The 26,500-nt window shown below is 40.2% G+C and overlaps 1 protein-coding gene across 2 annotated transcripts in view; it reads left to right on the top strand.

The window, feature by feature from the left end:
• Positions 1–26,500, top strand: part of TUBGCP4 (tubulin gamma complex associated protein 4) — a 944,163-nt gene that overhangs the window by 349,999 nt on the left and 567,664 nt on the right. For both annotated transcript variants that reach the window (XM_044077538.1, XM_044077537.1), the window contains exon 6: positions 24,311–24,390. In XM_044077538.1, the coding sequence (XP_043933473.1) occupies positions 24,311–24,390 (80 nt within the window). The remainder of the gene's footprint in view (positions 1–24,310; positions 24,391–26,500) is intronic.

Here is a 26,500-nt window from a genome sequence, read left to right as displayed (position 1 = left end):
CTTGGACACATCCAGAGCCATAGAAAGTCTTGCATTAGTACGAATTTTCTGAAGGGTATGAAATCTGAAACTCAAATGTCTGCCATTATTTTCTAACTTCAGTCTTTAATGACTTGCCACTAATTTGCCATAAAACCACAATTTTATGAAAAACAGACCAAAAATGTGATGCAAAAATATAAAGTTGCCACACAATACAGCTGGGAACCTGTCAAAAAGGGGACACCTTTTTAATATTAACACTGTTAACTTGAGCAGCTAACTCATAGGAAGACGTTGTCCCGTTCGATTCTCAGCTAGAGCATCTTGTGTGAAGGCATGCGTGAACGGGGCGTGCCTTCATTGTAGGTTGTGCATCAGGGCTGGTAACCCGGTAAGTAAAAATCCACTACCAGTCATTAGCGGACCGGAGTTCTGTTTTGTGAAAGAGGAAGACTGAAACTTAAATGGCTACCATTTAGTGAATTCAGTTCTCACCATAGCACAGCTGTCAACCTCTTAGCACAAAACACCTGAACAAAGCCAATAATGGGTGAATACAGCCCCCAAACATTCAGTGAATTCAGTTCTCACCACAGCTCTCAACCTCTTAGCAAAAAACACCCGGACAAAGCCAGTAATGGGGGAATAAAGCCCCCAAACATATTCAGTGAATTCAGTTCTTACCATAGCTCTCAACCTTAGCACAAAACCTGGATGAAGCCAATAACGGGGGGAATACAGTCCCAAAGATAGGGATAAATTCCAAAATATCCATCGTATACACTTAGAAAATTGCTATAATAAAAGATTTTGTGTTACCATGCACTTTCTGAAGAATATGAAGTCTGATATTCAAATTGAGTGTCATTTATTTTAACATTTGTTAACCAGGAAAGTCTGACTTGGAACAAAAGCTAATTTTTAGCAGAGGCCCAGGGAGAAACGCTCCAGACAGACATGTTTTTGTAAGATGGAAGGAAACAAAAATGGGGAGGGCATACCGATTCCACACAGAAGGCAAGGCACCCCAGCCAAGAATCAAACCAGAGAACATGTAGCTGTTAGGCAACAATGCTACCACTGCACCAATGCACTATTGGCTTTTCAAGGACACAAATACAGAAACCACAGATTTTATGAGGAACAAAACAAATATGAGGGAAAAACCTACAACATTTTTACAAATGGTGGTGGGTAGGGAATTCAGGCTCTTGCCACTTGGGCCTAAGGTATAGGGTTCAAGCCTTATTCTCTACCCACCACCATGTAGCACCTGGGGCATTTTACACACACAGACACACACACACACCTCTGAAAGTGACCCATCTTCCGTTCACACTACTCACTGCTCACACACCTGCTCTGAATGTGTCTCCGTTCGTACACACACCTCTGAAAGTGTCCCATCTTCCGTTCACACTACTCACTGCTCACACACCTGCTCTGAATGTGTCTCCGTTCGTTTCAGTTCCCTTCTGAAAGTGTCCCGGCCGTCTTCCATCTGTTTCAGTTCCTGCTCACTTCTGAGTCGCGTCCCATCTTCAGTGAAGTCCTCTAAACCGTCCCTCTCACTCGCAAATGTCCCATCTTCAGTGAAGTCCTCTAAACCGTCCGTTCCCGCTTGCAAATATGATGTCAGCATTCTCTGTACGTTCCCGCACTGCGCGTGATGATGTCAGCATGACTGGACTTCTTTCTTCTTAAAGAAGAACACTCTAAAAAAAAAACTTTTTTTTTTTAAATTAAAATATTAATTAGTCAGCGGATTCCAGGGGGGTGCAAGTGCACCCCCTTGCACCTGCCTGCGGGTGCCCTTGTCTGTGGCCTGCTTGTGAATTTTAGGAATCCCAAAGCATTTTCCAAAAGTGGGATTAGAAATTTGTAAGAACTGCAAAATTTCCAAAGAAATAAACCCATCTTCCACTAACGTAGTGACTACCTTGACAAATAACAGATGCACTGAAACAATGTGTACTTAGGTTCTGGTGTAGAAATAGCACACATCCTAGAGTAGCTTGTGTGGTGGTGATGTGTGTGTGTTTTTGTGTAGTGCAACTTCGCAGTTAGAATATTTAAGTAGAGGGGTGTGAGGTGCAGGGGGGCCTTGCCTCCCTGCTTTTATGTAGTAGAGAGCTTGTGTGTGTGTGTGTGTATGTGTGCAGTAGTAGCACGAAATTCAAAATCTCTGGTGTGCTAGAATTTGAATTTCGCGCTTCTGAGTTTTCTATGTTTTAAAAATTCGACTTTATAGCTTCGAAATACTGAATTTTGACATTTCAGTATTTCGAGGATATAAAGTGAATCCATATATATATATATATATATATATATATATATATATATATATATATGTGTGTGTGTGTGTGTGTGTGTGTGTGTGTATATATATATATATATATATATATATATATATATCTATCTATATATATATATATATATATATATATATATATATATATATATACACACACACACACACACATATATATATATATATATATATTATATATATATACATATATATACATATATATATATATATATGATTTAAAAAGTGTACACACCCCTGTTAAAATGCCAGGTATTTGTGATATCAGTCTCCAGAGCCGTGGACGAGGGTAAGGTGGTCCACACAGCCTAACTGGACCTTGCCAAGGCCTTCGACACCATCCGTCACTCTGGAATCATAGATAAACTTACTAAGCTGGGCATTAATCCCTACATCACTCGATGGGTTGCCAGCTGGCTTAGTGACAGAAACCACACTGTAAAGGTAGCCAACTCCAAATCCAGCTCCAGACAAGTGACAACTGGAGTACCTCAGGGTTCAGTCCTGGGACCGCTCTTGTTTGGCATCTACTTCTCTGAAGTACAGGCAACACTAAGGGACTCTGGTTAACAAAGTTCGCAGATGACTGCAAACTGGGAGCCATTATTGAATCAACAAATGATGTGGATGTTCTACAAAAGGGCCTTACAGAAACAGATGCTTGGTGCCAGTGCTATGTCCTCAAACTCAATGCCAAGAAATGTATAGTTATCCCCTTTGGGAAAAAACATGTACCAGTGGATTACCACACTAAACACTGAAAGTGTGATAAGAGACTTAGGGACACAGGTGGACAGTGATCTCGCCCTCGATAACCACATTACCATAACAGTCAGGAAATCTTTCTTTGTGGCACACCTCATCACTAAGGGCTTTTCATCCAGAAAAATGGAGGTCATTGTCCCACTGTACTCATCCCTCATTAGACCCATTATAGAATACAATGCTCCATCAAGACATCTGCAACAACTGGAAAGGCTGCAGAAATTCCTCACTAAAAGAATCACAGGCCTAAAGCAGATGCCCTATGCTGACTGTCTAAAAAAACTCCAGCTATACTCTGTCGCATATCATCTACTCAGAGCCGATGTCTGCTTAACATACAAAGCCTTGTCAAACCCAGAGCTGTTGGACATGCTACACTTAAAGAAATGCCAAACCCTCAGTCCCACATGCTCTAGGGATCTAAACCTTGTCATCACAATGAACAAAACATGCTGGAGGGATAGGTTCCTGACCCAGAGACTCCCCATACTGTGGAATAGACTGCCCATACATGTCAAGCAGAGCGCCTCTTTGGCCCTCTTCAAAAGGAACCTTGATGATTGGATGGGGGATAGGAAATTCACCTCGGGAATCACATCAGATTGGATGGGGGATAGGAAATTCACCTCGGGAATCGCATCAGTCACCATGCTAGACAGGGGTCCAGGGAAGTTAGTATTGTGGGAAGAAATAGTGGGGAATTGCTATGGCTAGGCTTGTATAGGCCCAAGGACCAATAGCCTAGTACCATCCTATGAATATAAACAATGAGACCACAATAAATCATTTCAAAACTTATCCCACCTTTAATGTGACGTATAACCGGTACATTTCAATTGAAAAACAAGCAAATCTGTTAGGAGAAAAATATAAAAAATAAAAAAACCTACAATAAACTGGTTGCATAACTGTGCACACCCTTCAATCAAAAGGTGCTTCAACAAAAGTATTAGTTTAATTGCAACATTCAGTCTTCTTGGTTAGGATTCTGTCATCATGGCATATCTTGACTTGGCAGTATTTGCCCCACTCTTCCTTGTAAAAGTGCTCCAAATCTGTCAGATTGCAGAGGCATCTCTTGTGCATATCCCTCTTCAGGTCACCCCACAGATTTTATACTGGATTTAGGTCTGGGCTCTGGTCGGACCATTCCAAAACTTTAATTTTCTTCTGGTGAAGCTGTTCTTTTGTTGATTTGGATGTATGCTTGGGGTCATTGTCATGTTGAACGGTGAAATTCCTCTTCATCTTCAGCTTTCTAGTAGATGCCTGATGGTTTTGGGCCAGAAGTGACTGATATTTGAAACTGTTCATAATTCCCTCCACCTTGACTAAAGCCCCAGTTCCAGCTGAAGAAAAGCAACTCCAAAGCATGATACTGCTACCACCATGCTTCACCGTAGGGATGGTGTTCTTTTGGTGATCCAAAGTGCTGTTTTTGTGCCAAACGTACCTTTTGGAATTGTGGCCAGAAAGTTAAACTTTGGTCTCATCAAGACCATAAAACATTTTTCCCACATACTTTTGGGAGTCATGATGTATTATTTTGCAAGTTTTAGCTGGGCCTGGATATTTTTCTGTGTAAGAAAAGGCTTCCGTCTTGCAACCCTACCCCATAGCCCAGACATATGGGGAATACGGGAGATTATTGTCACATGTAGTACACAACCAGTACTTTCCAGAAATTCCTGCAGCTCCTTCAGTGTTGCTGTAGGTCTGTTGGCAGCTGCCCTGACCATTCTTTGTCTTGTCTTTTCATCACTTTTAGAGGGACGTCCAGTTCTTTGCAACGTCACTGTTTTCCCATATTTTCACCACTTTTTGATGACTGTCTTCACTGTGTTCCATGGTATATCTAGTACTGTGGAAATTTTTTTGTACCCTTCTCCTGACTGATACCTTTCAACAATGAGATCCCTTTGATGCTTTGTAAGCTCTCTGTGAACCATGCCTTTTGCTGTAGCAGGCAACTGAGTAAATGTCAGGAAAATCCTACTAGGACAGCTGAACTTTATTTGGGGTTAATCAGAGTCTCTTTAATTGATGGCAGGTGTGTACCCAAGAAGACTGAATGCTGTAATTAAATCAAAAGGTGCTTCAGGAAAGTATTAGTTTAAGGGCGTGCACACTTATGCATGTTTTTTTTTTTTATATTGTTTTCCCAACAGATTTGTTTTTCAATTGAATTGTACAGGTTATAAGTCACATTAAAGGTGAGAAAAGTTTTGTAATAATTTACTGTGGTCTCATTTTTTTATATCATAAAAACCTGGCATTTAAACACTGTATATCTGTATGTGTGTGTGTGTGTGTGTATATAAATAAATATATATATGTGTGTGTGTGTGTGTTTGTGTTTTATTTATATATATATATATATATATATATATATATATATATATATATATATATATATATATGGGTCTGCTTCAGTAGACTGAACGTTTACTTACCCTACACTGAAGTTTCCTAGATGAAAGCACTGACAACATCAGAAGACTGACCTCCGGAACACTGACTTTGCATGTGAGGTAAGGAACTGCTTGGCCATCCTGTTGAACTTTCCCCTTACCCCTTTGGTGGTGCGATCTCTGAGTTAGTATATTTAGTTAGGGGGTTAAGTTCCCCACATAGGGTGGTCCCCCACATTGGTGGGTTTAGTTTCGTTAATTGTTTTTGTTCGGGATGCCAAGCAGTTACTTACCTCACGTACAAAGTCTGTGTTCCAAATGTCGGTTTTCTGTACTTGTCGGTGCTTTCGTCTAGGGCAAGTGAGTGTTGGGTAATTACAAGTTCACACACACACACACACACACACACACATATATATATATATATATATATATATATATATATATGTATAGATATTTTTTATACAGTTCTGCAAACTTGATCTGAGGTAATTCTGAGACAGGGATTGTGGGTAGAGGTGAAACTCGACAGTTTTTGGCTGGTGCTAGCAGTAGTAATGGCCGAGTCGGTTCCGAGATCAGAACCAAACCAATCTGTCAAAGATAAATGAAGATAGGCAACACAGATGGAACTTTATGGTAAGTACATAACTTTTTTGTTCCTTGACTTCAGTTTGGGGTGCGCATTTAAATAGTTTTAACTCATGGCTAAATCTTCATATAAAGATGTTAAATTTTTAGCCAGAAGTTAGGTTACTGCATCTGGGCTTGGGGTTTTCCAGTTAGATTTTCTTAACCGGTTTCAATTTCTGTTGTTCATTACTTCAAATGTGCAGAATATGAAATGAGATGCACTTATTTTTTCTTTTACTTTTTTACTTTTTTTATCCATTCAACATCTTTGTTGTTTTTTACAAGCTCTTCATAGATATTTCTCCAAAATGTGTGCATTTCTTCTGTTTTTGGTGGTGATGTTTCTATTCCTTTTGCCTTGTTTCTCAATTTTGTGTAAAACATTTTTGGGTCATCAATAAATTACTTATTTTGCAACATTCCTTTATTTTTATCTGCATATCTTCTAAGTTTTTCTGTCTGTGCTGATATCTTTAGTTTATTATTTGCAATAGTGTATGATAGATCCTGATGTCTTCTGATACTGCATGCTGCTTTTATCACGTCTGTCTGAGTATTTTTGTTGATGTGTTCCTCTTTTAAACTCCTAACAGTGACAGTTCTTGTATTAATTGCTTTATAGTATTTGATACTTCAATGATAGCATTTGATTTCTCCCTCCCTTACTGCCCTGTGTTTTTGTGGTGAAACTTTATCTGTTATTAATTTAGCTAAACAATAATATTGACTTTCTGTAGTTTATTTCTTTCATTGATCTTAATAAGTCTATCCATCTCTGTTAAGTCAAACTACTCTTCCCTTAGATCAGGGGTCTGTAACCTTCACTATCAAAAGAGGCATTTTGGCCCCTCTCGCACCAAATAAAATTCATCAGGAGCCACAAAACCTATTTGACCCCTAAAATGAAGATAACACAGCATTTAAAGTTTTATATATAGTTATTATACTAAATATAAAAGAACAAAGTTTGTAAGAGCAATATTTATAATCCTTCCCTATTTTTGTTCCTTTGTTGGGATTGCTCAATCACTCAGTGCGCATGTGTGTGTGCGTATCACACCCCTTGACCTCTTAGAGCAACAAATCTGGAAAAAGCCATAAAGGGGCACAGAGGCCCAAAAAATAGGTACACTTTTTAAATATTGCTCTTACAAACTCAAAGTTGCTAGAATAACAGATTTTGCATTAGCATGAATTTTCAGAAGGGTATGAAGTCTGAAACTAAAATGTGTATTTTTTATTACTTCAGACCTCAATGTCCTGCCAGAAAACCACAATTTTATGAGAAACAGACCAAAAATATGAGGCAAAACTCAGGACATTCTGCAAAAATCTGCACAGTTGAGAGGTAACGGGGTGTGTGTGTGTGTGTGTGTGTGTGTGTGTGTGTGTGTGTGTGTGTGTGTGTGTGTGTGTGTGTGTGTGTGTGTGTGTGGTGTGTGTGTGTAAAATGCATGTTAACAGAAACCATGTTATTCTAGCAAGTTTCTAAGTTTATAACAGCAATATTTAACATCCATCCCTATTTTTATTCCTTTGTTCCCCTTTATTTGTGGCTCTGTCCAGATTTCTTGTGATAAGACTTTCAGGTAGATGCTGCTGCTGCCAGGGGATCACTCAATCGCTCTCATTGGGTGTGGAATGCATTGCAACAGAAATCCATGTTAGTTTAGCAAATTTATAAGAGCAATGTTTCCATCACTCAATCACTTGTGTGTGTGTGTGTGTGTGTGTGTGTGTGTGTGTGTGTGTGTGTGTGTGTTTGTTGTGTGGTAGAGTGGTCATTATTTTTCAAAGCTACAGGGAGCCACTGCAGACGGGTGAAAGAGCCACATGCGGCTCCAAAGCCGCAGGTTGCAGACCTCTGCCTTAGATCATCTTCTTCTAAACTAAGGGCACATTCTTTGTTTTCCATTTCCTGTGGGCATTCTACAGAAAGTTCCAGAGTGTATCCCTGTGCCATATTCTCTTCATTTTCATTGCGTCATCCATTGCTCATTCATATGCCAACTCATTGGCCTGTCACTCCACAACATTGATTGTGTCAGTTACCACAGTTCCTTCCCTTGCCATGCAACTCCAGCTGAAATGTTTTACTGGTTTCCTACTGAAGGCTTCAAAGTATCTTCATAGGGTGTCTGATGAGATGTTTCCCTCTCCACTGGTTTCTCCTTAATTTGGAGATTCATTATTCTGTCTTGCTTTGGTGTTGTCAGAGTTAGATTTTCTACACTAAATCCTTCACTTTGCAGGTAATCCATAACCTCGTTTTCAATTTCTTTAACTTCTCCATTACTAATCCTCCTGTCTACTTTCCCTCTGTTTTCCTTTTTTTTGTATTCTAAACTTTTACATAGCCAAGTGCCTTTGCCTTTTTTTTTCTCCGCTGCATAAATTGTCTGGTGGTGATTCAGAAGACTATGGCGTGAAAAATACTTAATGCATTCAGGACTCTCATAGTGTCTTTTTTATGCAATGCCAGACTGAAAGTACTTTGGACATAACAAATCAAATTCAAGGAAATTTAAAGATGTTACTGCTTAGTGTTAGAAGTTTAAACATGAAAGTCCATTCCATACAGGCTCTCATAGAGAATTCTAACTGCTGTGCAGTCACTGAGATATGGTTTAAAGTCACGGATAGCACACCATTAGTGCAAGGCTGTAATGCCTTCCATGCATTTACACCAGCTGCTATATAGACAGGGACTAAAGGTGGAGTTGTCTTGATTTACATAAATAATAAATGAAACTCAAGGCTCGGCAGACAGGATGATGTACTTGAGATTCTCCACATTCAAATCACCATAGCCAAAATCACATACCACCTCCTTCTCCTTGCAAGCTGTATGTCCCCCTGTATAAGCCCGAAAACCCATAACATCTATTTAAACCTTACTGGAAACACTCACCATCTAACCCAGTACCATATTCATGGGTGACTTTAATTACCACACTATAAACTGGGAATCGTATATGACACCAATTGTTCAGGCACAGAGATTCCTGAATTTGGTAAACACAAACTCCCTGGACCAGATTGTCAGTGCACTGACCAGGGGTACAAATGTATTGGAACCGTTCCTCACTAATATGAGAGATTGCTGCACACCTCCTAGTATAATTTTCCTCTCTTTTAAGATCAGACCACAAAACAGTCTCCTTTGGAATAGAAATAAAACCTGGATCCCCAGCTAACCCTGGAATGCCATGAAACTACTCTAAGGCTAACTTCCTACTATTAAGTGATAAACTGGCAAAATTTCAGACTCCCATAAACCATGAGGATACTGCTGCCTACGTGGAACTATTTGCTGAAACCCTACACAAGCATGTTAATAGCTGCTTAGAGGCAGCTGTACCCACCAGAAATAAGTACAGAAATAATTTAAAAAACAAGCCACCCTGGTGAAATTGCAAAATCAGTGAACTTTATAACAGAAGGAAGAAAATCATGACAAAAATTGGGAGGTGTAGCACCCAGCAGGATAAAAGAACTTGCATCAAATTAAGCAACTCGGAAGAAAAAGTGTTCCAAAGCCACATTTTGGGTAAATTTGACCTCCCAGGCAAAGGAAAACCACAACACATTTGTTAGCTGTGTCTGCAGCTTCAAAAGCATTACATAATTGTGTGCAGAGCTCATTGTTAATGGAGCCACCTATACTGAGCCAGAAGATGTAGAAAACCTACTGGCAGACAAATTCAGCTCTTACTTTACTCTTCTCTCAACCTCAACCTCCCCTCCTGAAGTAATATCAAATATAACTCCCCCTGCTATCACTAGGGAACAGGTCCTCATTGCACTTCCAAGAACATTACATTATTGGGCCCAGCAATATCCCAGGATGCCTTCTAAATATCTTGAAACATGAGCTATAATTTTTCTTTCTTCTATTATAGCCCCTCTGGAGTCGCTATTTAACTGTAGCTTCCAAACTGGCTTCATGCCTAATGAATGGAGAAAAAGCAACAGTCATCCCTCTGCACAAAACTGGGCCATCTACAGACCCTGGAATTACAGACCCATACGCCTCACTAGTCTCACATGCAAAGCCATGGAAAGAATTATCATGGAAATAGTCAGTAATGACATAGGAAACCTCCAGACACTGCTCCCAACCCAGTTTTTTTTTCTTAGAGTGGGTCATGCCTACTCAGCCTGGTGAACTTCTTTGAGAAGGTCACCAAAACAATAGATTAGGGCAGAATGGTTCACACTGCCTACCTTAAAATGCCCATGTCATTTGACACAATATCCCAGTCTGGCATTGTTGACAAAACTCTTAAGAGATTAGGTATAAACTCTTATGTCACCTGCTGGATAGCCAGCAGGCTCACATTCAGGACCCAGGAAGTTAGAACTGGGGAGTCCACTTTTACAAAGAGGCCGGTAACAAGTGGAGTCCCCTCAGGGATTTGTCCTGGGACTGCTTCTTTTTGGCATTTACTTCCCTGAAGTCCAGACCAATGTCAGGGGCCTATTGCTGATCAAATTTGCGGACAGTTGCAAATTAGCAGTCCTAGAATCCCCCACTAACACTAATGTTCTCCAGGAGGGGCTGACACAGACAAATAACTTGTGTCAGAGCCATGGACTAAAACTAAATGTCAAGAAATACATAATAATATTCTTCAGGAAGTCATTTACCCCTGGTAACTATCAAACTGACAACACACTCCTATGATTTGACCCAGTAGTCCGAGACTTTAGGAGCACACATAGACAGTAATCTTGCCTTTGACCATCCCAAGTCTACACTAATGAGGAAATCATTCTATGTTGTGCAACTTCTAAACAAAGGTATGGCATCTAGGTCCAAGCAGGTCATTGTTCCACTGTATTCAGCATTCATCAAACCAGTCATTGAGTACAGTGCCCCCTTTGTGTGTACCTAACCAAGCACCTCCAATAATTGAAACGGCTACAGAGGTTCCTCACTAAAAGAATACAAAGCTTAAGTAACATGTCCTATGCATGCCCACCTCAAAGCCCTATCCATGTATTTTGTCTCCTACAGGCTTTTGAGGGAAGATCTGTACCTGGCATACAAGGCATTGTCAGACCCCACCCTGATGGACCTCCTGCACATCCACAAAACAAATGACACCAGAATTACCCATTCTAAAGACTTAAATCTTGCGTGTGATATAAACAGGACCTGCTGGAGAGAAAGATATACATCCCAGCGACTACCACTTTTCTACAACAGGCTCCTCATCCATGTGAAGCAGAGTTCCTCCATAATCCAATTCTAGTGTAACTTGGAAAATTGTATGGGGAACAGGAAATTCATCCCTGGTGTGGCAGTTGATGGACAGAGGCAGCCGGTAAATGTTTCATCTCCCAAGCCCCAGCTTACACTTATCAAGGGTACCAGAATTTGTCAGAAATTTGGGATGCATGTAAGTAATGTCTTTCGGCTTTTCCCGGTTAGAGGTTGCCACAGCAGAACTCCGGTCTGCTAATGATTGGCAGTGGATTTTTTACGGTGCCGAGTTGCCAGACTGATGCCCAGCCTTCAAGGAAGATACACCCATTCACATATGCACCTACCTGCATGTCTTTATACATTGGGATGCATGACTAGGCTTAAAAAGGCCTTAGTGGTCATTAGCCTAGTACACACATGAATCCATGATGTATTTTTGGTATTTTTTTTTAGCCAAGTCTCTGTATTTTAATAGGTAGCTTTAGTGGTGGCATATTTGAAAAGTGGTATGTGTTGTTGCATGCCTTTGTATGTGGTGGCCATGAAGCAACAATGAGTTAACTGAGAGTCAGGATATCTGCTGGTAGCTTTGACACCAAGAGCTAGAATGTTAAATTTAGATAGGATTTTGGAGAATAAAGAAGGTTATACTACACTTGCATCCTATGCAAGTGTGGTGATAATTTTAATGTGCAGATCTGCACTTAAGGTTGTATAGCTTATACATGTCCTAGCTGTCACACTAAAGCATTTATAATTGTGTCATTGTAAGTGCTTTCAGTAACTCATTTTTTCGATGACTGTGTCTGGAGATAAGTATGCTTGGATGTATTGCCTGTTAACAGTGTTGAGCTAATAGTCCTATGTTATATGCATGTACACCCATATATGCTTACACCCATTTGTAAAAGTAATGTTTTAATAAAGATAACCAAAAATACTGGTGCAGACTCATCTCAAGTAACAAGAAAAGAAAGGAAATAGCCTGAAGTACATATTCCGTTAATGTCCTAAGCGAAAATATACAGTCTGTCATGCAAGTTCTGGCACAATCCAAAGGTGCTTTCCTCTCCCTACTTTTGTTCAGGAAGATGTCCAGACTTCTTCAGTACTCCTTGATCTCTCACCTTCTCTGCAGGTCTTCACCCAGGACCGCTGTCCTAAACATGCACAAGAAGGCTGTCTTCTCTGACTAGCAGGGACATAACCTTCCTTTTAGTAAAGCACTTTTATAATAATTGGTTTCATTAAAAGAATCCTGTGGGAACCCTAACACAGCATGTATTTCTCTGCCTTAAAAGAACAATGCTATTTAAATAATTTCATGTTACTTTAAACTACCACCCTGATGAGAACCCACAAACTGTGTTACAGTGACCCCCCACACACATACACACACATACACACACATACACACACACACACACACACACCTGAAACCCTCAGAGCAGATGTTGCTCTTCCATATGTTCCTCAACAGATGGGTTTTTGGATCCAATCTTGTATTCAACCTCAGCCAATCTAGACTTTAGGATCCTAGCTCGGGCTCCTCCGTATACCCATATTCTCCTCCTGTCCCTAACATTATTTATTTATTTTATTTATTGTACGTTTGTTGACCGGGCTAGTCCAGCTGGATATGTGTCCATTTTCAGCAGAGGTCCGGGAAGAAAAACTCCTCAAAAACTCAGTAAAATATAAATAAAATGACAGTTATCACAGATGCAGATACAATACATATATAAGCAATTTTTTTACATGACAGTTTTTACAGATGTGGGTGCATAACATACATTTGCTATTATTTTCACTTCAATACATTGCTGCTTACAGAGTTGTTTTACTTGCAACATTAGGCAAGTTCAGAAAGCCCATTTTCTTTGTTTTACAGAAAGCAACTAGTATATACATAAGAAGTGACAGGTGTCGTACTGTTTGTCTTTTCCCGGTTAGGGGTCACCACAGTGGAACTCCGGTCCGCTAATGATTGGCAGTAGATTTTTTATGGTGCTGAGTTGCCAGCCTGACGCCCAACATTCAATGAAGGCATGCCCATTCACGCATGTCTTTCGAACGCCACTCGACCGCAGGGAGGACATGCAGACTCCACACAGAAAGCACTCCAGCCAAGAATTGAACAGGAGAACCTCTTGCTGTGAGGTAACAATACTACCGCTGCACCGTCTTGTGATAATTGGGGTAAATTAGTCTGGGTTTGCACATGGACATAACCAATGGGATTTAAGGTAGATTTTCAGTTTGTTTTTAAATAGGGTTGTTGAGGATATAGAGATTAGATCACTAGGGAGTGAGTTCCAGGTTTTGCCCACGATATTAGAGATCTCCTTTGCTGCTGTTAGAGAACAGATGGTCCACTTTGTTCAGGCTTGCCTAAGCAAAGTTCTTCAAATGTTGTGTGTGTGTGTGTGTGTGTGTGTGTGTGTGTGTGTGTGTGTGTGTGTGTGTGTGTGTGTGTGTGTGTGTGTGTGTGTATATGTATATGTATATTGTATATATGGTGGTCTTCTTCCTGTTTTTCTTCCACCAGTACCCTTACCCCCAATAAAGAAAAATTCTTCTCTGCTCGCACAATTGGTACCTCTTTGTCATCTTTTCTGGCTAGTGTAAGATTGTGTTATAATTTTTTTACTAGGATTATTGCAGTTGTTGCTGTTATCATTGTCATCACCATAATCATCTTCTGGTAGTATTGTGCTTTCTTCTAGTTATGACCAAGAAGCTATCAGGCTTCAAAAAGTGTGTGAACTCTGGTCACAAAATCCCTAATTCTGATGCTAATCAGAAATGTGTATACTGTTTGGGTACAGCCCATCTTGATGAGGATAATACTGTCTGCATGGTGTTTGGTCAGCGGGCCATCATTTAATGCTGCAATAAATTGATTTTGAAGGGACTTCTTCCCACCCCAAAGGGAGATTCATCCCAATCTTCATCATTTGCTTCTGGATCCTCCCTGTCTGTCAAGAAGTCTTCAGATAAGAATAATGGGGAGGAGTGCTGGGGCAAGCCCAGGGAGAAGGGTACAGACACTAAGAAGTGCTCCCTTGACCTCTGTTGTTCTTCTCTGGCTTCCTTGTCTCGATCTTGAAACTTTCAAAATCTTTGGCTTTGATAGCCATACAGCCTCAAACTTCAAATTTACAGGGGACAGTTTACCCTAGGCTGCATTCCCCCTTCTTACATGAGAGACCAGTGTGGAGATCTTCCAGACCTCCTTCGACCTTTTCCTCCATCATATTAACCCACTCTACCAGAAACCTAACAGAAGTAGATGTGGAAAGGGTGATATGGAAGTTCCTCAGGATCCAAATTCGTTTGGGGGTTCTCCTGGCTCCGGCCTCTGCTGGACCCATAAGCTTTGGTCCTTCACCCTTTCCTGTTATCACTACTTCCCTGATCAATCTTCTGGGTTTGGGGACCTTGATTCTGAGAGTCACCCAAGAGTTGTCCTTGTCAAATCCAAAGACTTGGTCATTTTCCACTCCAGCGACATCTTTGATCTGTCCGGTTCAAAGTGCCTTTGATCCAGAGGGTTCTCAGAGCCGAAGCTTTGTGCCAGATCTGGGGATGGGACATTGACACTGAAATTGTCAGAGACTTCTCTTCCTTTTGGATCTTTCATGCTAGATAGCTCAGCTCCAACCCTGGCCTCTGAACAGAGCCGGGTCAGATACTGAGACCCACCTGATTTGGATACCTCTGCTCCCACAAAGGTGGTTTTGAGCTCCCCTCTCCCTCTGTGTCTGCTTTCAAGGCAGTTAAGAAAGTACTCTCCTTTTTTTGGTGAGAGGACCTCCTGTATCCTATCAGCTCTATCCTTCTCGCAGAGAAAGGCCTTGGGTTCTGATCCTGCTTTTCCTATCCCATTAGGGCAGCCATTTCTGTTGAGCTTTGAGAAGGTCCACATTCAGGACTCCCATCAGTCTTCTCAGTCCTCTCCAGAGCATCCCACCACTGATGTACCTTGGAAGTATAAATGCAAGAGGAAGTAAGTCAACTCTGGACAGGAGTCTCTTAGTGAAGGCACGGATTTCGATGAAAGGAGTTGGCCTACAGATCACCTCTTGAGAATGTCCCATTTGGGGAAATCCTTGAACTTTTGGCACAGAAGGCGGTTGATCTTTCAAAGCCACATCTCATTACGAATCAGTGTTTCTTGAGTCCCTTGTATCTGGCTTATCTACTTCTTGGGTGGCCCCTCTCGTGGATGATAAAAAATTGAAGCTTCAAATCCACCTAATAAACAACTCATTAACTAAACTTATTAATCTCACCTTACAAGATGGAGACATCCATCCTAACCCAGGCCCAACAGACCCCTCATTCCAAAGTTTAAATAAAGTATCTCACCTCCATGCACTCCTAGATACCCACTCTTTTGACATCCTCTGCCTCTCAGAGACCTGGCTAAAACCTGACACCAAAGATACTGCCATTTTACCACACGGCTATAATATAGCTAGACTTGACCGTTCAAAACGTAAAGGTGGTGGAGTTGCAATCCTCTTTAAGAATCATTTAAATATCTCCACCCTGCCAATAGACCCAACACAGGATAGCAATGCAGAAGTCATTATTACAAAACTTCAATTGAATTCTAGGAAATCCCTTTACATAATTTGTATGTACTTACCTCCTTGTAACAATATACCCACTTTAGAAGCCTTTCTCAACTGGGTATCTACAACTTACCCCCAAGAAACTGTAATTCTTGGTGACTTCAATATAGACTGGAAAAGTATTAATGCTGAAAATCCTACTTCCTACTTCTCACATTAACCTCCATGGTTTCACCCAAACCATGACCTCAACTACAAGAATCAGTAAGCCTAATAATAAAGACAGTATTCTTCACTGGATACTTATAAACAAAGACAAACAGTTATATGATGTAGGAACCCTGCCAGATGATTTCAGTGACCACTCTCTGACTTATATTACAAGAGACAAGATTGACTTTCCTAACCTCCCAAACATTAGAAAAATACGCTCTACCAAACAGTTTAACATAGATTTATTTCAAGCTGAACTGAACTCATGTAACTGGAACCGCTTAAAAACACTTCCTCTGGAAAATGCAGTATTATACTTTAATACTACCTTCTTATCCATTCTTGATAAACATGCCCCCAAATGTACTGTCAGAATGAAACCTAACATTGCCCCATGGCTCTCTAAGGAAACAAAAAACTTAATTCTCTCCAGAAATAAAGTCTGGGCTTTATGGAGACACCATAGAAATAACCCTGATCTTATTCACTTCCGTCAGCTTAGAAATCTGACAAAAAAAGCAATTATTACTGACAAAAAAAACCTTTACTGTAGACTCCAACAAACAAACCATAACAACCCCAAACAGTTCTGGTCTTCAATCAATAAACTCCTTTCCCCAGGAACAACCAAAACTCCCACCCCTCTTAATGCTGACCCAGACAACCCCCACCAAACTGCTAATGCTTTTAACTCTTTCTTTATTGACTGTATCCAAACCCTAGCCAGACAAATGAACATCAACAATGTCTCCCCTCCAAGTAACCATATGGACCCATCCTGTAACTTTACACTACAACCTATCCCCACATCTTTTATCCATAGACTTATTAACAAACTTAAACCGTGTACTCCTGCAGCTGACAAGCTCCCATCTCTCTATCTCCAAAGGGCTGCCAAAGTGATTGCATACCCTATATCCATACTCATAAATAGGACAGTCCAAGAAGGAACCATCCCTGATATCTGGAAAGTTTCCCATATTATTCCATTACATAAAGGGGGTAACTCTATTGATTACTCCAACTACAGACCAATTGCTCTCTTTTCTCCATTAGCAAAAATTATGGAAAAATGTATTCACCGGCAACTTCTACAACATCTCACTCTGCACAACATAATAGCAAACTGTAAACATGGTTTTAGACCTCATCATAGTACTACCACTGCTCTCTTATCTTTTGTAGAAACCATCAATAAGAACCGTAATAATAACCTTCTCTCTTCTGCTCTCTTTATCGACCTCTCCAAAGCATTCGACATGGTCAACCACTCCACCTTAATTAACATACTTGAATCCCTCTCCTTTGACAACCTAGCCACTAAATGGTTTAAATCTTACCTTAGCAATAGACAACAAGCAGTTCTATGGGGAAATCAAATCTCTTCTCTCCTACCAATTAACATTGGTGTCCCTCAGGGCTCCATTCTTGGGCCACTTCTATTCTCCCTTTTCATTAATGATCTCCATTCTGCTATCCCTCAGGCTACCTGCATCCAGTATGCAGACGACTCTACCCTTATCTGCTCTGCTTCTTCTCCTACTGAACTTTGCTCACTTACTCAAATGATCTTCAACTCAGTTGAAACATGGTTCTATAAACATTCCCTCCTACTAAATGCCAAAAAAACTAAACTTCTTCTCTTTACTCCCACCACCCGTTCCCCCTCCTTACACTTCACCATTTCCTCTAATAATGCCACAGTTATCACACCCGATCCTACAACAAAACTGTTAGGAATAACCATCGACAGTAATCTCTCTTTTGATCAACACATTAATAACACCATTAAATCGGTCAACAGAAAAATAGGATCCTTATATCGAATTAAACCCTTCCTAACTGAATCTGCTAGAGCCAAGATTGCCCACTCCCATCTATTGTCAACACTTCTGTACGCTTCACCTATATTTACCAACCTTAAGAAAGCCAACCTTAACAAACTGGCTACATGCTATAATAACATCGCCCGCTTCGCCACTGGCAACCCCTTCAGAACCCACCACTGTATTAACCTGAAACAACTAGGCTGGCTGGAATTCCAAAACCTTCTGCTCATCCCCCAACTGAAAATTGCCCAGAAAATACTGCACCAGCCTTCCAACACCCCTATACTTTCAAATCTTTTAATACCATACAATAATCATAACTCCCTTCGTTCTTCTAGGAAACTTATGGCTAGATTAACAAAGTCCAATAACTCAGCTGGTGACTCTCTTTTTTCTAGTACAGTAGGAAGGAACTGGAATCTACTACCCAGTGACATAAGAATAAAAGAATACTTGAAAAGTCACTGGCTCTGTTCCTGCACTAAACCTGACTAAATAATTCTACCCCTTCTCTATCTCTTTCCTTCCCCCGCATCTCTCTCCCTCTTCCATGAATAACTATCTCAATTTCTAACTTATCTCTTTTCCTCTTTGCTGAAAGTTTGTTTAATCCTTTCTTGTCTTTTTTTTTACTTTACTCTCTTCTTCTTACTTTGCTCCCATTTCTCCTCCCTACTATATATTTGTTTTATTTCTTTCCTTCCCTTCTTTTCAAAAATATCTTTTTTTTTACTTCCTAACTCACCTTTCCCTGATTTTGTTACCCTTTATTTAGTTCGTTTATAGGTAATGATGTTAGTTCCTATTTGTAAATTTTTTTCTGCCTGCTAACTTTCTTTATTGTCTTTACATTGATCCTGCTGTTTTTGTTGTATTGACTTTCATATGTTGCATGTTATTTATTTATTTATTTATTTCTGTATATTGTGTGGAGCTTTTCTCCCCGGGCCTCTACTGAAAATGGAAATATATCCAGCTAGACTAGCCCGGTCAACAAATGTAAAATAAATAAATAAATAAGATGGTAGACTTAATCTTTCAGTGGGCATTAAAGGAACTGGATGTGGCTGAACTGATACTATGTAAACCAGATAAATTTCTTGTACTAAAAAACTGCCCACATTGGAGTAAAGGCCATGTGGTGGATTCCATGGTATTAGCTGTAGCCACCATAAAGTAGCTGGCTGAAGAGAGCTCCCCTGTCCATCCCTTTTGATTTGTCCTAAGAGCTCTCCAGATCCTCTGAGTCCATATCTGCAGAGAACAAGAACACTGTGGACTTACAACTGGCCACTTTGCAGTCTCTTTCCAACACTTTGATACATCTCATCTCCAATGCAACTGATGGAACTTTGAGAGCCGCAGATACAGGCATTACTGTAAGGAGATATCTTGGATGCACATGTATGACTTTGCAGAGCCTTTCAAGATGTCCTTTGTGAATGCCACCTTTTGATGGTTCTACCCTTTTTGACCAAATTTCAAAGACATGCTCTCTAGGAATAAGCAAGATGGGAAAACCCTTTCTGCTATAGGGATATATTTTTTTATGTCCCAGAGGTCCTTTTTCAGAAACCAGAAGGGAGGTAAGAAACTGTGATTATGGAAATTGCAAGAATTCTCTCCAGACACTTCTGGAGATATTACCCCCCCCCCCCTGGCAGGGAGGGGGGACTGTAGTGATCGATGTTGCCCCCATAGCAGAGGAGGTTTGTAAAACCAAGACTTCATGATTCCTTTCTGCAAGAGGGCTTATTAGTGATCTTGAACAGTTGTCTGACTGCCATGCTGTGGAAGCAGTCAGCGGTGGGGGGGGGGGGCACTTATTCTGTATTCAGAAGCTTGGACATCCATCACCGAAGATTTATAGGTGTGGAGAATATAACCAGAGGCTATTACATCCCTTTTTCTTTACCCCCACCTCCCAAGAAACTTCCCAATGTTCCACCCTCTCAAAGAAAAGCAACTCCTATAAAGATAAGAAACCTGCTAGACAATTGAGTCATTCAGGAGATCCCACAAGACCAGCAATGATGCAGAACTTACTCAAGATTCCTTTTGATGCCAGAAAAGACTGGGGACCTCAGGCCAGTTTTGGACCACAATCATCTCAATCACTATGTCAAAAGATTGATTCTCCATCTACTGGAATCGATGGCAGCCTTCCTCACCCTTGTTCCTCTAGCCGGATATTACATGGACACTTGCAGTAGAATGGTCCATCAGTTACCAACCCATACATTCCTGGATTCGTTTGACAGGTGTTTGCAGGACACACATAAGGTGGTGGAGTCAGTCTCCCAAGGTATCTCAAGCTGCCTATTTGTATCCCCCCATGACCATGGATGATTAACATGTAGAGTGGGTGGCCATTACATAGGAAAGTTCCCTTTCTGGCACTAGTTTTCACATCAGTGTTCTAGAGGGGAGAGCAATCCTCCTAGTGTTTCATTCCTTCCAGGAAGTCGTATCTCGGGGGGATTACTTTCCATACAGAGAACATGTCAGCAGTCTGGTACATCAACAAACAATGAGGAACATGTTCCTACCCCTGATGTTGAGAAGCAATGAGTGTGTGGCAGTGGGTGATATTGTTTTTTGATAGCAATGCACATACCAAGGAAATCTAATGTTCAGGCGGACAGGTTGAGGAAGTCGATCCTACTTCAGAAGTAGTACCTTCAGAAGTAGTACCTCAATCCAACTGTGTTGTAGCAGGTTTTCTGTCATCTGTCAGTGGGGCCGACCACGCTGTGATCTCTTTGCTTCTCCCCTCAATACCAAGGGCAGTTGTTTTCCATCCAGAGGGGGAGTTGCCAAGGAATGCTGCTCTGATGCATATTTGCCCCACCCCCGGTCTTTATCATGCTCATTATGCCTTTTCCCCCCTACTCCTCTAATTACAAAATGTCTGCAGAAAGCATCAGAGAGGAAGACAACAGTCATCCTCATTACCCCTTTCTTGCCTCGACAGGTGTGGTTTACCTTTCTCTGCCTCATTTGGCACACCTTACCTGGGTGCCGGATCCTGATCCAGACCTTCTGTCTCACCCATCTAGAATGCCTCACTGAACATTCAGGCCCTTAAATTAATCGCTTAGTTTCTCTATTTCCTGTGAAAGTTAGTTGGTCTAGGCTTTCTTACCCTGTAGTCCATATTCTTACTTCTTCCCAAAAGGCATCTACCAGAAAAATTTACAAGAGTAAGTGGAAGAGATTTTCTGTTTGGGCCTCCTAAAGTAACTAAGACCCCTTTTCAGCCCCTCTCCCAACTGTCTTAGACTTTCTAGCATTTATGTTTCCTAATGGGGCTGATTAAGTCCCAATTATCAGCTATTTCAAATTTTCATGTTGGAGAAAATCATTCAACCTTAGCTTCTCTTAAATTATCCAAAGATTTCCTGAGTGGTGCCTTCCTTCTTAAACCTCCCCTTGGGGATCCTACTCCTCCTTGGGATATGACTGTTTTGCTTCAAACCTTAACCCAACCACCCTTTTAACCTGCTGCCAAGGTGGACATCAAATTCTTAACTTGGAAAACACTTTTTCTTGTGACAATAACTTTAGCTTGGAGAGTTTTGAAACTGCAGCCCTTGTTCTGCAAGTATCCCTGTATTATTTTCCATAAGGATAAGGTATCCCTCTAAGCCAATCAATCTTTTATCCCCAAGGTAGCTAATGAGACCTCTCTGAACCAATGCATCGACCTTCCAGTTTTCTTTCCAAATTTTTCCAGCAAAGGAGAACATATGCTTCACTTGCTGGATGTGCATCATTGACTCTGTTTCTACCTCTATCATACCAAAACCTTTGGAAAGACAGATCAGCTATTTGTCTTCTTTTCTAAAGCTAAGATGGGTCAAGGAGTATCAAAAGTATCTTTTGTATCTCATCTTTATAAAGAAAAAGGCCTTATATTGCCTAGACCAGTCGAATCTCATTCAACTAGATCTGTCTGAACTTCCTCTGCCTTCTTTTCTAAGGCATCCACTGATTGTGCTGCTGCCACCACTTGGCCCAAGGTTCATACATTTATTTCTCATTATAAGATGGATTTGCTATCCAAGAACCGGGCAGATTTTGGTTCAGCTGTCCTCCAGGACATCTTTCCATGAGACCACCCCAAGAACTAAGTAGCTGGGGACTTTTGTACCATCTGTTGAGGAATGGATGGTAAATAGACGTGATATACAAACCTTATGTACTTACTATAATACATCTTTGTTGCCTTCAATCTTTTGACATACTTCAATTTCCCGCCTTCCTTCCCCATTCCATTTTATGGAAGATATTTTCTTTGGCTTCTGATAGGACACTGTGATATGCTCCATGTGTAATGTCCTGTACTCTTTTAGGTCCAGAGAAGAATCCTTTTTTCACAGTTCCTTTCTTTTCATTGTTTTTCATATCTGTCAATATGTCCCTTCCTCTTTCTAGAAGTTGAGGGTAAACTCCATCTGAGGTAATGTTGGTGATGTAAGGGGATTTTGATAAGTGGACGAGCCTGAGCTTTGGATCTTAGTCTAGAATAGCCAAAGTCAGATACGAAGACCCATCTGTTGAGGGAGGACGGAAGCAGATAACACAGATCTATCATTATGGTAAGTACATATCTTTCATTTTAAGATAACCTGAATAGGCTGTGAGCCCTAGACAGGCCACTTGCATTGTGGTAGGTTGAGCTTGACCCGTGTTTTACTGTGAATTTAAACTGTTGTAAGGGGGATGTACATCTACTACATTTTCTGTTCCCATTCTGTTCCTATTCAGCCATATTAGGGTAATGGTCTGTGACCAGTGTAAATTCCTAGGTAAGAATACTTTAGTGAAGAGAGTGCTGCTTGATTGACAAGTATTCCCTCTCAGTACTGTAACATGTGGTTTCTGCTCTCCTTAACTTGTGATGCAAAAAACATATGGGGTGTTACCCCCAGTCAATGGTATGCCTATCTGTAATGCATCAGTACAAACTAAAAGGCCTGCTGAAATCTGGAGATGAGAGGATAAGCACTGTGCACAATATTCTCATTATCTGCTTAAATGCATTGTGTTCTCTCTGTCCTCCACACACATACACCCACACACACACACACACACACACACACACACACACACACACATGTACATAGATACACAGGCACTCATATGGTATGCAGACCTTCAGGCAGTTTGGAAGGTCATTAGGTAACTTGCAGCATGTCTTTTGGTTATGATAATCCAAAGCAACCTGCAAAGGGGCACAGATAGGACATAAACTTTGTGTCAAGAAGATACCCCAGATGAGAAACAAACTGGAGAATTAAGTGCTGTGAGGCAGCAGTGCTAACTACTGCACCAGTGTGTAAACCCAGAATCACCCTGAAATTTATTTGGTTCACTAGATTAGTACTGCAGAATGCTGATTTACAAGAGGCTATGTGGTATACTTTTTTCAGTGACCTAACAGTAAGAACAAAGCTTAGACATGACTTCTCCCACAAATGGGAAAGGTTGAATCATACAGCATTTCTGTTCTGTCATACAGAACTACGTTACCTGTGTAACGCTGTGGCCTTCATGGTGGTCATGTCTGAGAGTAATACAGGTGTTTAGTAGCAAAATGATTACACATCATAATGCAGCTGCATGCTCATGAATTCACGTGTGCATGCAACAGTTGTTTGTGTGTTGAGAACGACTTAACTGGCAGGCTTCGTTATAGTGTAGGAGTGTTCCTCATGACTGAATGTCGTGGATAGAGCAGGTCTACCTGGAAAAAGAGCAGGAGATGCATTTGAAAGACTGCATCTAGTTATACCTGATAGGCATCCATCTGTTTATTCATGAGAGTATACATGTGTCCTGTTTGTTATTAATTTCTCTCTGTCTCTGTCTCTGTATACTGTTAGAGTAGAAAAAATAAAAAAAATCCATGGCAGCTTGCAGCGCATGCTGCAGTTGTTTTGGACTTGACTTTTCAAAACCTATTTCCATGGTGAGATAGAAACTCAAAACTAGTTTAAAGAAAGTACTTAATTAAATTCTGAGAGTTGGTTTGCAGATATGACAATTTGCTTTGTCATTTTTGAGAAATTTTCATAATGCAAGTGGCCACATTTTTTTTTCCATCTGATCACAATGATGTGATTTGTAACAGATGTCTGCAGGTCATGGAAGAAGTAGACTGCTTCTCAGGCATTGTATGCGAAGTGGACCTGTTGCATAAGCACTCAGAATAAAACTCTCTCATGATTTGTATTTTGCAAGCACCAGAAGATATGTCAGAAATTTGTTAAATGACTGTAATTTACTTTGTGTTTATGAAAGTATGTGTCTTTAAGGAAAGCATTTCAACAGTTTGTTCTTATTTATTGCAGATCCATGGGTGTCAGATTTTAGAAACCGTTCATAAGCACAGCTGTGTTGGTTTGCCTCCTGTCCGAACTGCTTTGGAAAAGTAAGAATTCTCCTAGCTGCATAAGTGGTTTCACACTGGTGACTTATTTCTTTTTTTCTTCTGTCTGTTTACTAGATATGTCTAACTGGGCATCGCCCATTTGCACTGGTGGCCTAGGAAGAAAGGCTTCAGATGTTGAATATATTTATGTAAGAATTTTAAAACTACAAAACATGCCAATAATTATAATAGTTTGCCTACATGAAATAATGAGAAACAAATCAGTACAGTGATTTTTAAGAGAAAAGTGATGTATAACTAAACATGAAATGTTTTATTGGTGGTGGTATTCTGTGTTTCCAGTGCAGGTTTTTGTTGATCTGGTCACTAGAAAATACATAAAGTTACAACTTGTAGTGAAGCTGCTTTGTTTTGTACCAGGACAAACACACTTTTACTGTTTGCCCATCACCAAAATGTACAAAGTAGGGTTAAATATTCAGCCATTTACAATAGAAAGTAAAAAAAAAAAAAAAGTGTAAGAGGTGGGGGGGGGGGGTTAGCTGGGGATATGGAGCATTTTAAAGGGCATATATTATAACTTGAGGAAAGGAGGGGGGAGTGAAGGGATGGAGGATGCTTAGTGTTCTGAAAAATGCATGCGTGCTGGCTTGTTTATTTAAATGTTTCAAATGCAGAGTTAAGTTGGAGAATGTTAAGTTGTGCTGTATTTGCAGCACACAGACTGATTAATTTGTTTTCTAATACATACTTGTCTTATTCTGAGTCATTGGGAGGGAGCTGGAGCTTGTACTGACAAGCAGTTCATTTAAGGGCAGAAAAGCATTCCCGTGCAAGAAGCAAGTTCTGCTGTGGGAGACAGTTGCTTTCAATAAAATTTGGATATTTATTCAGATGCCCATGGAGCCAGTTTATTGTACTGCATGTAGATTCATTTTCCATGGCATTTAGGGCTATTTGGAGTATCACTCATCCTCTTCTTTTGATATTACTAATATATAGTGAAAGTGAGGTCCTACATCTATATTAAGTTATGGTTCCAACACATATAGAATTAAAAAAAAATCATACAGAAATATTGGGGGCATTATGAGTAGTGATAAATATTTTGAAGGAAAATTAGAAAATAGGCTTGTTTTTGGTTATGGGAATGGGAGGTTGTCGGGACAACAATTTTCCTAGCTTTAAACATGTGAACAAACAATGCCAGGTTGAACAGGGCTTGTGGGGTTGTGTACCATGTGGCAGCTGTGTTTATTGTTCAAGTGTGGTTAAGACTAAATGTTTTACGTCTGTCAGTAATACTCCTACTTTTGAGATAAGGGGGTTGATTACTTGCAGTACATCTGGCTATATGCCACTGTGCAGTTTTTATGTTGGTCAGGCTTCTTATGCCATGGAAATTTTGTTTAGCTGTACATTTACATAATATAAAATGTAAGTGAGAACATAGTCCTTTGTATAAACATCAATTACAATATACCGTTACTAAATTCTCTTTTATTGGCATAGATTTAGTATTGGGTGACATTATGAAGTCCTCTAAAAGTGCCATTTTGAATCATGTGGAAGAAAATGGATTGCCAATCTAGGTGCTTTGCTAAAACCAGGTTTAAAATTAAGAATTGTGACCTTTGTTGATATACATCTAATGGGTTTTTATTGTTGCATAATCAATTGTATTTCTGAATGTTTAGCAGTAATGGTAGGAAAAAAGCTTTTTTTTTAAATTGTAATAACTATATTTAGCCACTAGATGTTGTGTAAGCAGTTTGTATGAAAAAACATTTTTCAAAATTGTAATAACTACATTTGTTCACTAGATGGCAAATAAGCAGTTTTGTATAGAAGTTCATATGGTCAAGCTATTTAGGTTTAGATTAGATGGAAGAAGCAGTAGCTGTATTTAAATGTTTCATGTGGGGTTTTCCACAATATTGAGAATGCCTTCTTGGCGAAACCCTGGGTCTCTCATGGGATTATTGTGCTTGTTTGGTTTTTATTAAAGGAGCATTTTTTTCACCATTTGATTGCTGGAATTGGTTGTTGATCACTCTTGGAGTGTTCTGGTCACTTGTTTATTCCTTTCATGCAGTTGGATGAGCTATATATAATATGCACACGCATGCATGCTTACATACATTCAGTG

The sequence above is a fragment of the Protopterus annectens genome, chromosome 7.part0 (assembly GCF_019279795.1).
Source record: "Protopterus annectens isolate FY-2018-M chromosome 7.part0, PAN1.0, whole genome shotgun sequence".
Lineage (NCBI taxonomy): Eukaryota > Metazoa > Chordata > Ceratodontiformes > Protopteridae > Protopterus > Protopterus annectens.
Note: the sequence above shows the minus strand (reverse complement) of the source record. Positions and strands in the feature narration are given on the sequence as shown.